Consider the following 16,782-nt stretch of genomic DNA (forward strand, 5'->3'; position numbering starts at 1 on the left):
TCCAATATTAAAATTCTGCGTGATTCTAAAATGGAAAGCAAAGCTTCGTACTTCTATTAATCTGCATGATTATCTTATATTCATTAAGAATATACATATTTGATGAAAACTGATGATTTTCAATTGTATCATGACTATTATTATTGCCTGATAATTTGATATTTAATTATCATTAGTGACCCATTAACATGCTAAATTATAATTATTTCTATGTTTAACCAAATGGAATATATTCAATCAATATATGTAAGTATAGATAGAATTACAATGGAAAGAAGGATAATTTATTCAATCAGCATGAATATATTGATCAATATCATGATATATTAATATTAATTAGCTGAATTATTATGTTGAAAAGTAATACCATACACTTGTCAACAATGAAATATAAAACACACAGAGAGACGTAAGGTAAGTCAGGAGGGTAGCTGGGTAGGCCTACTCCTAATGAGAATACATGTCCGTGAAGGTTTGTTATTCCTGGTGGAAGAATAATCACATAGATTAGTGGAAGAATATGGTGCCCTGAAATATACCCAAATTTACATGGTTAATTCCAATATACAATGCTAAGTACAATCTAATTGGGAAGTCATTATTTGTCTATCAGACTGATAAAGATTTAAAGAAACTTTTAATGTCGTTGTTCATAGAACTGACACTCTAGCATACTGGGGTGGGAATTTAGCTGCGTACATTTTTTATCTAGAATATAATTTTGCAACATTTATCAAATACTGTAAAAAAGTTTTTAATTATTGCTTTCTTAATCTCATTTCTAAGGAATTGACATATTGAAATATTTGGACAAGTACCAAAGAATAAATATATAGGGTTTTTTCTTACAATATTGTTCATAAAAGGAAAGACATTGAAATGGTTAAAAGTAATTAAAATAGTAGCCATATGACAGAAGATAATGTAGCTATAAAAATTGTCTTTAGTATCATTATAATAATGGAAAAATCCAGTTGGCCAAATTGTATATTCAGTGTGGTTAGAATATGTGACAAAATTCTAAAAATACTAATAGGAAATATTATCAAATGTAATAATAACGGGCTTGTGTGTTTTGGGATTTTGAGTGAGTTCCTTACACACACACATACATGAACAGAAATTATATATGTTTCTTGTAGTCTCCAGAATATTAATAATAATCTTATATTACCTTTCTAATGAAAAAAATAAACAAATAATTTTAATTTAAAAAAGCAAAAGCTAATTTCAATTTTAATCTTCCCATTTGTCAAGCTTTTTTATGGACAGTAATATTTCTCGGATTCTTCTGAGACCCTTATTTATATCTTGTTATATTCCATTAAGTACATACTTTTATTATAAAATGTCTTGGTTTTGTCATTTTATGCAGTTGTTAATATGTACTCTAAAATATGTTATTATTTTCAGGATTATTAAGTTTAGTTTTATTTTTTAGATTTACGTGGACTAAGGATGGCAACCCTTTTTATTTCACTGACCATCGGATAATTACATCTAATAATTCAGGAACATTCAGGATCCCAAATGAGGGACACATATCTCACTTTCAAGGGAAATACCGCTGCTTTGCTTCAAATAAACTGGGAATCGCTATGTCAGAAGAAATAGAATTTATAGTTCCAAGTAAGTGCTATAATGGGAATTTCATTTTACAAATGTTCTAGTGAAGTGTTAAATAGGACTTATATTGGGTTCCAATGAAATAAAGCAATTATTAATTAAATCAACTTATATATGTCTTGTGTTTTATTTATAAGGAAAAATTTCCTCCAGGTTTTGACACTTAAAATTGAATGACCTTAGAAAACAACATAATTTGACTCTGTTTCAGTAATCTTACATCTTACATGGAAAAATACAGTATCTGCTTTGCCTTATATGATGAGAATTAAACATATTATTAGCTAAACTTGGCTAAATTCCATGCAGTAATAGATAATCCCAAAACCTCTATGTAAACACGAAGTTATTCCTTGATAAAGCAATTTGCTGTGGGCCTGGCAACTCTTCAGGGCAACTGTTTTTCCTGCAGCCTTCTCGCTGATCTCAGCTAATGGAGACATCGTCATTCTGTGGTTGCCTCTTGTGAAACATGCCATTTTGATCAAAGAGTCTGGGTCAGGAACATGAAAAATTGTATACAGGCTCTTCAATACTTCTGACAAGAAGTTACACAGGCAAACTCCTACTCATGTTTTGTTAGGTGGGGCAAAGCAAGTTGCATAGTCCCACCTAATATCAATAATATGATGCTCATTAGGAAAGGAGAACCAACTATTGCTAATGTTAACCATAAATAAAAATTATGTAAAACTGCAAGACACTTTGCTATTAGTGGTGTATTTATCAGTAACTGTTCCCTGAAGTAGTGTACTTTATTGGTAGCTTCTTTGCCCTATGTTCATGGGATATCCATGACTACCTTTTATATTTGATCATGTTTTCCCACTGTTCTTAAGATATCCACCATTACACAATTTTAGCCAAAGCTTTTATAGGGTAAATTGTTAAGTTTAAAACTGTCAGCTAGCTTCTATTAGGAAGTTCTTCTTTTAGAGTCCTAGACATGAAAGTATTTCAGAGAAAGTTCTAGCGTTTGCAAAATATGAACATTTGATTCTGGGGGTGCAGAATGCCCACAAACTTCAGAAAAACAAATGATGAAGTATATTGAACCCAAAAATTCAAGGAGGGCATTCATTGTATTTAAATTGTCCTAAAGTCCTTATATAATTCTAGAGGAAGGAATATAGGTCAAATTTAGACTCAGATATAAGGTGTGCATCTTAAAACTTATATTTACCCTAAAATTATAGAAAAAAGTATTATCACATTATGTGGTTGATGGGGGGGTGGGGAGAAGAAAAAATAAAGGAGAGAAAAAAATGTGAGGCAAGTGGAAAGAAAAAGAGATAGAAATAAATTCAAATATATCACAAATCAAAGATAAAAACAAATAGAATAAATGCTTTGAGTTAAAAAAAAGCTATAAACTTTTTACAACACATCTATCTAAACCATAAGGATACATAATTGTTGAAATGAAAAGATGGAAAAGACATCCCAGATAAATGCTTTCCAAATGAAGGTAGGTATGACTATATTATTATCAGTCATAACACACTTTATTTGTAAAAGCCTTCATGGAAATTAATTTACTAGACATATATAATATTAAAATGCATGAAGCAAAAATAGAACTACAAAGAGAAATAGACAAATTCACCATAATAATGAGATATTAACATATCTTTTTCATTATTTGCTAACTCAAGCAGAGAAAAACATCAGTAAGCACATAGAAGATTTAAAAGTACAATCACAAGCTCCATCTAATGAAAACATATAGGATATTGTAACTAAAACAGCAAAATGAGTTTTTTCATACACACAAGGTAAAAGGTTATATTTGATGATATATTTGGTCTATGAGGAAAACATCAAAATGCAATTAAGTTAGAAATCAGTAATAAACAGAAAACTTAAAAAACTTATATCTTTGAAAACTAATAAATATATTCCTAAGTGAGTCTTAGGTCAAGTACCAAATGGTAAGGAAAATAGCATATATTTTGAAGTGATGACAGTGAAAACGCTACATAAGAAAACATGTTTGATGCAGTGAAAGCATTATTTAGAGGAATCTTTATCATTTTAAACACATATTAGAAAAATATAAAGTATGAAAATTAATGATCTTAGCTTATTAGGTAATATAATTTTAGGATAAAAATGAATTAGCTAATTTAAGGCAACAAAATGAACTACAGTGAAGGGAGAAAATAGTATAAAAGCAGAAAATACATTCAATAAAGTGGTATGTAATTTTGTAGTGAAAGTATCCATATTTATTAAAAAACATTAAAAGATCTAGATAAACAGATAATAAGTAAATTATTTCTATTTATTAGAAGAACCAATACAGTTAAAATGCTTATTCTTGATGTGTTGATATATAGAAAAATTGAAATCAGAACGCCTACAGTTTGGTTTTTATTTCTCTGTTTGTGGAATGTGACCAGCTGATTCAAAAATATATTTGAGGAGCAAAGGGCAAAATTTGGTAGAAATTCTTAAAGAATAACAAGTCATAAGGACTTCTTTTCAGAAATCAAAATTCAGCATAACACTTTAGGAATTAAGCAATTCTGGCTTTGTGCAGGGTTAGACAAATCAGAATAGCATAGTAAACCCAGAAACAAACCCTCACATATATAAAAACAGTTGAGGGAGTTAGCATATTAGCATGGATTTCTCTGTCTCTCTCTCTCTCTCCCTCTCTCTCGCCTGCTCTCTTTACTTTGAACTAAACGTTGTGGAACAATTGATAATTCACATAGAGAAACATTTATATGGACTTCTACCTTGTATCATATAAAAAATCATTCAGAGTCAATAAAAGGCTGAACAATGAAAAGGAAAAAACGTTTAAAAAAGTTAGACAATTCAAACAATATATTTATCACCAGGGTCATAAATACAGAGAAAGATTTTTTTTTTTCTTTCTTTCTTTTCTTTCTGGCTTGTTTGTTTTTGACAGGAACTCACTCTCTCCAGGTCAGGCTGGAGTGCAGTGGTGTAGTCATGGCTTCATGGCTTGAACTCCTAGGTTCAAGTGATCCTCCCATCTCAGTCTTCTGAGTAACTAGGACTACAGGCGAGTGCTACCATGCCTGGCCAATTTTTATTTTTATTTCTTTTGTAGAGATGGGATCTCACTATGTTGCCCAGGGTGGTCTTGAACTCCAAGCCTCAAGCAATCTTCCTGTCTCAGTGTCCCAAACTGCTGAGATTTACAGGCATGAGCCACCATGCCCAGAGTGGGACGATTTCTTTAGTCATATTAAAGCCTCATGAAGGAAATCATTAAGAATATGTTCTCCTACATTTTATTTTAGATCCTTCTTTTATCGAAAGACTCTAGGAAGAAAGTAAAAACAAAAATAAGCCACAACTCAAAAAATTATTTACAATGCATATAACTAAACATAGTATGTTTTCATAAATAATTTTAGAAATCTTTAGAAAAAATAAAAATGACAAAGTGACAACATATATAAACTTGAACCTCAGACTGGAAGGCCAATAAAAATGTGAAAATGTGTTCAACATCATTAGTTACCAGAAATAGACCTATTGTACCCCTAGTGATAAAAGCACTTGATTCTACCCAATTGGGAAATATCAGAAAATCCGAGAATAAAAATTTTAGGTTGCAATATACAGCCAACAGAATACTTATCCACTACCGATGACAGTCCAGTTTACTGCTTGATGTTTGGAAAACATTTTGTAATCCCTTCCTTAGTTGAAGATGCTCTTACTTATGACCCAATAACTCCATTCCCTCGCTCATGTGCATGTGCCTCTTGTCCATATATACCAGGAAGATCTGTGGTCACATTGTTTGGATTTAAAAATATGCTGGAAAAAAATACAACAGGCCACTCAAAGTAGAATGGATCAATGCATTATGCTCTATTCATATCAAAAATACTACACAATAGTGAAAAAAACATCAAGAATATGTCGCGCAATAAAAGTAAATCTTGGAGAAATTTGAAATACGTAAACGAGGCAGGCAGATCATGAGGTCAGGAGATTGAGACCATCCTGGCTAACACAGTGAAACCCCGTTTCTACTAAAAAATACAAAAAATTAGCCGGGCGTGGTGGCGGGCACCTGTAGTCCCAGCTAATCGGGAGGCTGAGGCAGAATGGCGTGAACCCGGGAGGCGGAGCTTGCAGTGAGCGGAGATGGCGCCACTGCACTCCAGCCTGGGCGACTGAGTGAGACTCCGTCTCAAAAAAAAAAAAAAAGGAAAAAAAAATACGTAAAACTGACTACAATTTTGATTGATATAATTTTATGGTAAAATTATAGTGAAAATAAGAGAATGATAAAACAATATTCTTGACAGTAGTTACCTGCAATGGAAGTGAAAATTGGAAAATGGAAGTGGGGGTTCAGATCAGCACCAGACAAAAAGGTGATGATGATATTCCTATTTTGTAAAATGGGTAGTCAGTGAATGGATTTCTATTGTATTTCTTTCTTTGTGTTTTTTACATTTATTCTATAAACAATCATTTTACATTCTCAAAATGAGTAAGTGTGAAGCATCCTGATTTGTCTCAAGTGAACATTTCTGAGTTACTGAGATATTTTAGCATCAGAGCAGTGACATATCAACCTGGAAATTGTCCTCAGGAGTTTGGATTTGAATTGACATTCAATAGGCAATGTCCATGAATCCTGGATTAGAAAGTATTGTCATGAAAATTGTGGTTGATAATAGTGAAACTATATATTACGTTTATATAGTTAACTGAAGTAAGTTAAGACCAGAGAAAGAGACAGATTAAATATCTGTTGTAGGAGGCAAGTCATGAGGGTGATTCCTAACCTAAATTCTAGTGGTTGCTATGGAGACACAAAGGAAAAGGAAGCAGCTAGATCTATTGCAAAGAAAGGAATGGCAGAATTTGGTTTAAGATTCTGCAATTAAATGATTTCAATTTTTTTCTGTCATTATCTAGGCAGACCAAGTGAAGACATGAACAATATAAGGATAATTCTGACCAGAATATGAGAGTATTGTATTAAGAGATGGGAGTTGGATCTGAGCTACGTTGTTGGATAATTGCTCTTTTTTTTTTTTTTTTTTTTTTTGCTGCTGCTGCAGAAAAGAGCAAAATAAATTAGGTTTCTTATGCATCATTTCCAGCCTCTCCTGAAATTACTTCATCATCTGACAGCTTTCTGCAGCCATCTATATATTGAATAGTAACCCAACCCAATCCTTAGGAGTTTATAAATCAGAGACAATTTACAGCTTCCTACAATCTTTAATCGATTATTCTCTTAAACTGTAGAGAATTGGTTCTTCTCATATATTGATAGAAACTTTGTGATTCAAATGTTAGAGCTTCTACTTCCCAGTCTCCTGTTAACAAACAGAAACCTTTGTATACAATGTTCAGTTTTCTATTTTCAACAACATTGCAGTTAAGTTTGCTAGGGAAAGAGTGAAAGAAAAAAAAAAAAACAACCACCACCAAAGAATCAGAATGTACCATTTTTATATACATAAAAAATTATTTAACTAAATGTGTTATCCAAGACATGGCATAGGGATTTTGTCAGTGAACTATTCAACAATCATTCTGAAACTCCCATAACACACCAGCCACTTTCTAGTAATTTGGGATCTAACAGTGAATAAAAACAAAGACTGTCCTCCAGAAATATACATCCTGTGCATGCACATGGTGATTGGATCTGGAAAAGAAGGGAGCTACTCTCTTGCCTTCATTATCCAACTATCAATAAGGTTAAAATGATAATATAAATAATCCTAATTTGACTGTTGAATACTACTCACCCTTCAGTGCACAGATCAGATTTCTCCACTTAGCATTACTGGCCTAGTGCAGCCTAGATTAATTTTTTCTTTTTTCTGAGTTTTTAAACAACTTTTTTGTTTGTTTGTTTGTTTGTTTGTTTGTTTTTGTTTTGAGATAGGATCTTGCTCTGTTGCCCAGGCTAGAGTGCAGTGGTACAAACACGGCTCACTGCAGCCTCATCCTCTTGGACTCGAGCGATCCTCCCACCTAAGCCTCCCCAGTAGCTGGGACTACAGGCATGTACCACCATGCCTAGCTATAAACAACTTTTTTGAAGTATAATTTACATGTCATAAAAATTTTACTTGTTTTAAGTGTATAATTAATACTTTTTATACATTATTTATTTATTTATCTTAAAGATGGGGTCTTGCTATGTTGCCTACACTGGTCTCAAACTTCTGGGCTTAGGTGATCCTCCTGCTTCAGCCTCCTGAATAGCTGGGATTATTGGCACATGTCACTTTGCCCAGTCAATGACATTTTAGCAACTTTTTTTAGTGAAATATCATTATAGTCTAGTATTAAAACATTTCCATCACCACAAAAAGATTTCTTGTGCCCATTTTCAGTCACTCTCTGTTCCCATCTCCAGGCCTGAGGCAACCACCAATCAACTTTCTGCCTCTTTAAATGTCCAGAAATGGACATTTCATATAAGTGGAATCATGTATATGGTCTTTTTCATATGTCTTCTTTCACTTAGCATGTTTTGGAGGTTCATCCATGTTGTAGCATATATCAGTAGTTTGTTCCTCTATATTGCTGAACAGTATTTCACTACATGGATATCATTTACTGTCAATCCATCCACCAGTTGATGAACGTTTGAATTATTTCCATTTTCGGCTATTATAAATAGTGATGCTGCAAATTCTCTGGGGTTATTAAAACATTTACTTGTGTACTGTTTCGGACAGTCTATCCATTGTCATATGTATTAATTAGGATCCTTAAGAATGAGAAAATATACCAGACTATCACATCCTTCCTGTTCTGCATTGCCTTGTAGATGTCACAAGAATGCATACTATACTTTATTTGATTGATTTATTGGTTGATAGGCTGAAGAATAAAAGAATGAATAAATGTAACAATGCAATTTGCACATCCTATTAAAATAGTCTAAGAAACGGCCAAAAAGGATGAAATCTTCTGTATAATAATTTAATGAAAACTAATTAGAAATATTCATGTGCTGGTTTCTACATTTGTGTTAACATAACTTCCTCAGATTCCTCAGGACAATTTCCTCAAGATAAACCCTGGCTTTTTACTGCCCTGATTTTGGAGTGGGAGTGTAGGAAACCTGGGTGTTGTAGCCTATGCTAAATTCTCCTACTATTAAGTGCAAATCAACAAAAACAGATCAATTTGTTCAATTAAGGGTGCAACGTTGAATTCTAAAGCTTTAATTAAGTTTGAGGATTTTACTCTGATTCACCAAAGTATGTGAATGCCTGGAATGAAATAGGCTGAATTGGGTGTCCTTCCTTAGCATGAATTCATTATGAGCTCATGGACTGAAAGCCAGTGTTATTTCTCTGTAGTCCTAAGTGGATTAATGGGGTACTCTGCAGGAAATGGGAATCAATTAAATCTCTTTACTGACGGAAACTGGAGTTAGGGGTGATAAAGTGTGTGCACTCAGTAGCATGCATTCGTGACAATGATGGCAGACTGTGAGCAATTTGCCAAGCATCTTTAAGTGACATGTACGGCACTCGAAAGTTCACCAGGCTAGTCCTATAAACAGAGTGCCAAGTCAAAATAGATAAAGCTTTTTGGTATGGGAAGATTCGTCCAATGATGGAAAAAGGGGAAATAATTCAATAAGCAAATCATAGGTTCTATATGAAAAGCACAGCATTTTCTTCCTTCTGTCCTTCCATCTCCTCTGAAAATGTTAATTCAAATAATTACACAAAATCACAGAAGCTGCTAAGATGCAGGCTATAGAGAAAATCAGGAGCAGCCACAGAAGAAAATTCTCTGTCCCTTTGCCCACCTTGTCTCTATGCCTTTGGCTGTACCATGCAAAGTGAAAATATTTGAGGAGTAGCCAACATGTCTTGAATAATTATTAAGTGCTTGGTCCTATTTTAATCGATTCATGTGAAATATTTAAATTTCAACATAAATCAAATGAGTTAGGTGTTATTACATTTCCCATTTATGAATGAGGGCACTGAAACATGTTAAGTAGCAGATTCAAAGATCACGTAGGAAGAGATGAAGCCAGGACTCAGGCCCAAGCAGTTAACTTCAGTGTTTATGGATAACATGATGCCACATGGTGTTGTCTATACTTTGATGACTCAGGTAACACACCCTATAGATGAGCAAAAAGGCATTGTACTTCTTTGTTGAAAATACCTTGATACGAGATTTATCATCTAGAAATAGGAAAATATAAGGAAACCTCCTATTTTGTTCCTTGAGTGCCAGAGAAAGATAATCTGTAGTGTTGCATAACATGGTAGCGGTTAAGATGCCAGTGATTTTTTTTTTTTTTTTTTTTTATCAAAGTGATTAGTTAGCATGAATTGTATTTAGTTAAATTTCCCTGATGCCATTTCACTACTACTCTTCACTATCAGGCATGTTGGCATGATGGGATTACACAGCTTAGGTTTTATTCTATCCCTACCCTTAAGAAGCTTCTACCCTGGTGAGGCATTTGAGGAGCCTAGAGAGATGAATTCAGAGGATTCTAAGACGGCAAAGGAAAACAAAATGAGGTACAGAAAGGTGAAGATATTGGTCTGAATCTTTGTAACCAGTTAGTTTTCTAGTGCCTGGGCTAGAACCTGGTTTATGCTATAGGATATCCTATAGATATAAATTCTGTTTTCAGAAGACTTCTTTATTTCAGGAATGTTATTTTTCTGTATATTACATTGAAATAATTGTGATGATGAGTTTTCAAAACTCATTGACAGCACCTGAAGACTTAGAGCTCCTGCAAATTTTGCATTTGCAGGTTGGCTTTGCCTTGATAGTTCTAGTAATAAGACTCACGTGCAGCTAACTTGTCTGTAGGAAAGTTTTTCCATGACAGATTTTAACTGGGAAAGTTTTCAAAAACCTACATGTGAATATATTTGAACGTCACTTATACCCTTGGTGTTAGTTGTTGCTAGAAATCCGTCCATGACACTGAATAATAAATGTGAAAGCCTCATTGAGAAGAGTGAAGAGATACATTCTGTGATATGCTTGCTTTGCTTTGCTCATGCAAATAGATTAATAGTGGCTTTAGATAGAAAGGAAATTGATCTCATCTAGACTTGCTTATAATGGGATTTCCAAACATTCTTGAAGTTCTGCCTAGGTAGACTGTTATTTGCAAGTTGATTCTGATCCCTTTGCAGAGAGGCCATTCAGAATCAAGTCCAGTCTTGTTGAACCAAAGTTAAATGATTTTTGGTTTTGGTGTTGATGAAGTACCCATGTGAAATATATTGGCAAGACAAAGGAGTATAGTTACCTCATGTACAGAAAAAATTACTGTTTTTAATTTACTTTTAAAAAGTGTTATAGTTGTCCAAACTCAACAATGCTAATGTTTATCACCAGATAAACGCAGTAAATGCCACTGGTTGGAGTTATTTTTAAATGGAGCCATTTCTTTATTTGAATTGAAGTAGACTTCATGTCTGCTGTTGTGTTATAGTAATTAAATTTCACATTTACCTGTGAATGTTAAAATTTTCACTTTTTTTTTTTTTTTTAAGATGGAGTCTAGCTCTGTCGCTCGGGCTGGAGTGCAGTGGCCGGATCTCAGCTCACTGCAAGCTCCGCCCCCCGGGTTTACGCCATTCTCAGGCCTCAGCCTCCAGAGTAGCTGGGGCTACAGGCGCCCGCCACCTCGCCCGGCTCGTTTTTTTGTATTTTTTAGTAGAGACGGGGTTTCACCGTGTTAGCCAGGATGGTCTCGATCTCCTGACCTCGTGATCCGCCCGTCTCGGCCTCCCAAAGTGCTGGGATTACAGGCTTGAGCCACCGCGCCCGGCCAAAATTTTCACTTTTTATCATGCCATCAAACTCACTAAATAGTTTCAAAGTCAAAGGATAAGACATAAAAAATCCTGAAAAAGTAATGCCATTTGTATCTCTTCTAAAACCTTAAATTTATTGATGTATAAGTATGCATCCCTGTTTTCCAATATTAATTTTGTATTTAGTTGAAAGCTGTTCTGAAGATTTATGGCATGTGATAACAGTTTTGGTAGAGTGCTAAATTTTCTTTTCTTATTGTTGGTGCCTTAGAAGCCAGTTGAATTACAAATTTACATTTTCAGAATTAGAATTGTATAATCTAGATTTATTTAATGCAAGGATGATAATGCTTCACTGGCAGTACTATCTGTTCGAATTGCGAGATTTTTTTGAATGCTCTCAGGGAGCAGCTCTCCAATTAGGGATTTATACATCTTATTAATTAATTACTTTACAATAGATATTATCCAGTGAACTGCGTATTCATATTAGGCACTGTATAGTTTGCTTGTTATCAAAGTGGATTACATGCCCTTTCCATTTTCTAATCCATATTTTATTTCCTCTGCCGCCTCTGGTATCTGAGTATAAATAGATTCACCAACTACCCAGCAGCACCAATAACTTCAATGCCAGTGTTTACTGGGCTTCAGTTATAGCGAATAAAACTAAACAAGTGGTTTGAATTTGGAGATTTGGGTACATAAACGTTTTGTATATTACTATGCCTTATGTATATAAGGTGTACTTTCTGCAAAATGTTTTCCATAACATTTGTTGTCAATCAAAGCCGAGGCTTTACCAAATAGATGGCATGATATTTTATCTACAAGCTCTTAATGTAGTGAATATACTAAACATACATTCCTGCCGTTTGAGGGAAATTTCATGCTACCTATAGCAAAAATGTGATTCAAAGATGGATGCTATTTCAAAAATGTTTCCAGAGACTTTCTAAAAGGAATCTCAAGGAATGAGTTGAGCAAGAGGAAATCCACTAAAAGACTGTCACATGGCTGAATGTATAAAGAGAACCGAAGTCTGCCTTCCGAAATTGCAAAGGCAGTGTAATAACCACACCACCCCCTGCAATGTTAAGCCTTGAAAAGTCCTTGAATTTAGACAAAAAGCAATTCACTGTAACCAGCTGGTGCATCAATAAGAGAAATGTCAGCAAATTCCCTCAACCTCTAAAGGCGTGGATGGGGGTTGAGGGGCTATAGGACAAATATATAGGAAGTGCACAAAGCTTCTCAAGAAGAAATTTTACGGTAAATGAGTAAACCTTTAGATTTCCAAGAACAATGAAAATTAGCTGTGAATCATAATTTAAGAATGAAATATACAAATAGAATACCTTCTAATGAATTCCATCAAGTCGGGACTGTTATAAACGCCTTCCTAAGATCTCCTCCACAAGAGACTGTGTAATTCTGTAATGTAAATTCCCCCAACAAAAGTTGAAAGACATCAATGTGACGTTCAGGAAGAATACATTTTGAATATCCTTATAAAATCAATACTTCCATAAAAATATGAAACTTTGGTGTTAGATTTCAAATTCTGCACAATTCTGACTTATATATTCTTACTATAACTGCATTGCTCTTTTAAGAAATTGACTCCAGTGTGGGGAGGAAACAATAGGTTGAAATATTTACAAGTCTTATTTCCTACATCAATTCCATTTCATTTAAATTTTTATTTACTGGGAGTAATTTCAATGTGGATGGCTCTTTTTGCAACTTAAAGTGGTCAAATTTGGCTTTTCATTGTATTCTTACCATTTTCTCCATATGGGCTTAGAAGTTTTTATTTCATGTGATTAATGCACTGAATGGAATATTTGCCAATGACATTCAAGGCCTTCCCAATAAAGCGAGAGTTAGAGATATGTAACTGCTCAAAGTGAAATCAGTGTTTGGAGAAAAAGATTTAACATTTATCAAAGCTAAAGCAGGAAAATCCTGTGACTCTGGGTTTATATCTCTGCCCAGAGAAATATGCACAAGTACGTTATTGCCTTATTGTTGTCACATAACAAAAATATTATTGTCTGGGGTTTCCAAACGCAGAAGTATTTTTAAAGTTATGTAAAGATGCACACCAGTTTCTTAATAATATTTATCTCTGCAGGGGAGATGTAAGAACCAGGATCTGTAGTATATAATTTATTAAAATTGCCCAATTTTGAAAAAAAAAAAGAATGCATTAAGATATTTGTTGTTATAGTCAAAGTTAATTTTAAAATAACACATTGAAATGATTTTTTATACCAGGTGTTCCAAAATTCCCCAAAGAAAAAATTGACCCTCTTGAAGTGGAGGAGGGAGATCCAATTGTCCTCCCATGCAATCCTCCCAAAGGCCTCCCACCTTTACATATTTATTGGATGAATATTGGTAAGTAATGCTCTGTTCCATCAAAAAATGGGGACATTTTAATTCTATCCATCATATCAATAACATAATGAATCCAAAGACTGAATAAAAATAAAGATCTCTTATTTTTTTCATATTTGAAGAGGAGATGCTACTAATATGATAAGGTTTGTCTTTGAAGACAATACTTTCTATATTTCAAACAGTGCTCTCACCTTTGGAATATAGATCATGTGAAAGCTGAGGATGGCATGGGTTTGTGTTGCTAGCTTCATCTTTCTATTTTAGTAACGCTCTACCTGCTAATTGCAGTCACCTACTGATAAATTAGTATTAACTTTTTTGCTTAATTTTCTAAAAGGTTTGCTGACTCCGATCTGAAATTCTAGCTTTGTAAAGTCCACTTCTAGTATATGCCTTAGCAATGCTCTCTACATGTTTTCTCACTATGAACCAAAGAGAAAAATGCCATTTGTACAGCACTCAGAAGAAAGCAAATGAAACTACTCTTAGGTACAGCCAATTGTTCCAGACGTCAGTTCCCCTAGAAACTTCCAGGCTGCAACCAGAATAGGGAGATTAATATCACAGATAAAACTTTTGGAGAGCTTTTTGTTTTTTATTTTTAAGTCATGTTTTAAAGAAACATGATTCTCAGAAAATAATTAGGGCATTGTCCGCATTGACCAGTTTTCAGTTAAGCCAATTCAGACTCATAGAGCAGAGGTAGAGACCGAGATGGTAAACAGTTTACCACTGTTTGTCTACCAGCAGCCTTCTGTGGTTAATGGTAAAAAGCATGCTCCCAAGGGTTTTCCTCCTGTTTTGTTTTGTTTTGTTTTCCTTTTGCTCATTGTTCCTGTAGTAAGACCAGACTTGACAGGAATTAAAGAGCAAATAGGAAAAATCAAATGAAATAATAATGTAAAAGAAAATGAAAAAGGAAGATGAAGCACAATAAGGGACAATTGCCCTTTTCAATGACAAGATATCTCTTTTCAGAATTAGAACACATCGAACAAGATGAAAGAGTATACATGAGCCAAAAGGGAGATCTATACTTCGCAAATGTGGAAGAAAAAGACAGTCGCAATGATTACTGTTGCTTTGCTGCATTTCCAAGATTAAGGACTATTGTACAGAAAATGCCAATGAAACTAACAGTTAACAGTTGTAAGTCCAAATAATTTATTGTTTCACCATGTATGCTGAATGCAAATGTGTCTGTAATTTCCTTCTGGCTGAAGCCATTTAAAGCTGGGTTGATATTTTCCGCCATTGTTCAGTTCAACTCTAGAGACTTCATCCAGATGAAATAGACATCTGCAGCTGCAGATCCACAGTAGCTCTGTCTCTCACAGCCAGGAAATCAAATCTCAATTCACAGGACAAATGTATTTCATCTGACGTCTGCAGGATCTTGTCATTTTCAATGGGTGAAATATACAATGAAATTCCAGGGTTTTCTAAGCAAATCTTGGGCATTGATTCACTGTGATATTGGGTAAACTGGCAGACTGAAAATGGGGGAGAAAACAACAGAGGCAAAAAAAAAAAAAAAAAAAGGAAATTTTATCACCAAATTGGCAAACTTACTTGAATGGCTCCTTTCCCTACTTGATTCTGCAGATGCCAGCCTGGGTTCCCAAATGGGAAAAATAATTAGAGGGAGGAAGAACCGTAAGATTCAAAGGGAAGAAATAATCCACAACAGTTTGCTGACTGAATAATTGGCCCTGGTATAGTTGAAAGTTGGCATTACCATTTCATTGTTTAATTTGGTCCGTGATTTTTTTCATTTTTGTGTGTAGATACGCCATGCCAGGGCTTCACTATAACATTCTTCTAGTAGCCTCAGTTCTCTTTAATGGAGCTATGACTTGAATCTTCTCCACCTGGGTTCATCTGTGGTAATTCAAGATTAAACTCACTATAATTATTTTCTATGTAAAACTATATTCCCAAAGGCAATGTTCTAGTGAAGCATGGTTCTACATCACTTTGTAATTTTTCTAAGACAAATATATGACTTTTCATTCTTTATTGATATCAGCATCCACCATTATGTTTGTGTTTTTTCCTTCCATTTTTTTATTTCAGTAAAGCATGCTAATGACTCAAGTTCATCCACAGAAATTGGTTCCAAGGGTAAGTCGAACCCATGTGGAGTGTTGACTTTTGTTTATAGCTCATTGTCATTTCAGATTTTGAATTTTTTCTTTAATATCCTGTTAGGTTTATTACAATACTGTTACTAAGAAAAACATCTTAACTTAGAAGGTTCTATTGTCGCCCATTCCCTTTTAAATATATGCAAAGGGAGTGATTTTTATAAATATATAACTATATAAATATAATGAAATACATATAATGCATTGAATAGAGAGAGATATTTAATGGAGTAATATTTTGGGTCTCCCAAAATGTCTCTTATATAAGGTTGATACTTTTGCTGAAAGAAAAGAAAAGAAATGGTTAAGTGTCAAAGGAAGTAGAGAAAACACCGAGTTTAACAAAGTTAAGTGGATTTTTTTCCTTAAGCCTTCTTGAAATATTTGACATGCAACTGTACGTTGTGACTTTCTGAGAAAAAACCAGTTTGTTTTTAGCTCATGTGTCTATGTGATGTTTTTATTCAATTCTTTCCCCATAGAATGTCTACCAGAGCTTGTGTTCTATGGAAAATGCCTGAATAAATCTGAGTTGTATAGCAGGCGAGTTCTCTATAATGAGAAGAGTCATTTACATAATTGCAGCAAATATTCTCTATAAAATGTGGACCAGTGATAACTTAGATATCTTATATACTTGCAACTTCAGTGGAGCGGGATGTAAGCTCCTTTTGAAGAACCGTTAGTTTTAAGGTGGACTGATTCATCCCCAACATCATTTCCTTTGAGATTAATAACTGAAACATATATAGTGCTATATTTTCACAGCACTCAATGAAAAATCATTGCACATAGTACATATTCAACAATTATTT

General features: G+C 34.0%; 1 protein-coding gene across 6 annotated transcripts in view; it reads left to right on the plus strand.

Annotated features, from left to right (window-relative positions):
- CHL1 (cell adhesion molecule L1 like) overlaps positions 1-16,782 on the plus strand; it is a 215,005-nt gene that overhangs the window by 134,437 nt on the left and 63,786 nt on the right. For 4 of the 6 annotated variants that reach the window (XM_017859615.1, XM_017859614.1, XM_017859620.1 and 1 more), the window contains exons 5-8: positions 1,442-1,629; positions 13,695-13,817; positions 14,799-14,969; positions 15,897-15,944. In XM_017859615.1, the coding sequence (XP_017715104.1) occupies positions 1,442-1,629; positions 13,695-13,817; positions 14,799-14,969; positions 15,897-15,944 (530 nt within the window). The remainder of the gene's footprint in view (positions 1-1,441; positions 1,630-13,694; positions 13,818-14,798; positions 14,970-15,896; positions 15,945-16,782) is intronic. The other 2 variants (XM_017859618.1, XM_017859619.1) reach the window with 1 other exon arrangement.

The sequence above is a fragment of the Rhinopithecus bieti genome, unplaced genomic scaffold (genome assembly GCF_001698545.2).
Source record: "Rhinopithecus bieti isolate Rb0 unplaced genomic scaffold, ASM169854v2 scaffold_49457, whole genome shotgun sequence".
In the NCBI taxonomy this organism is placed as follows: domain Eukaryota; kingdom Metazoa; phylum Chordata; class Mammalia; order Primates; family Cercopithecidae; genus Rhinopithecus; species Rhinopithecus bieti.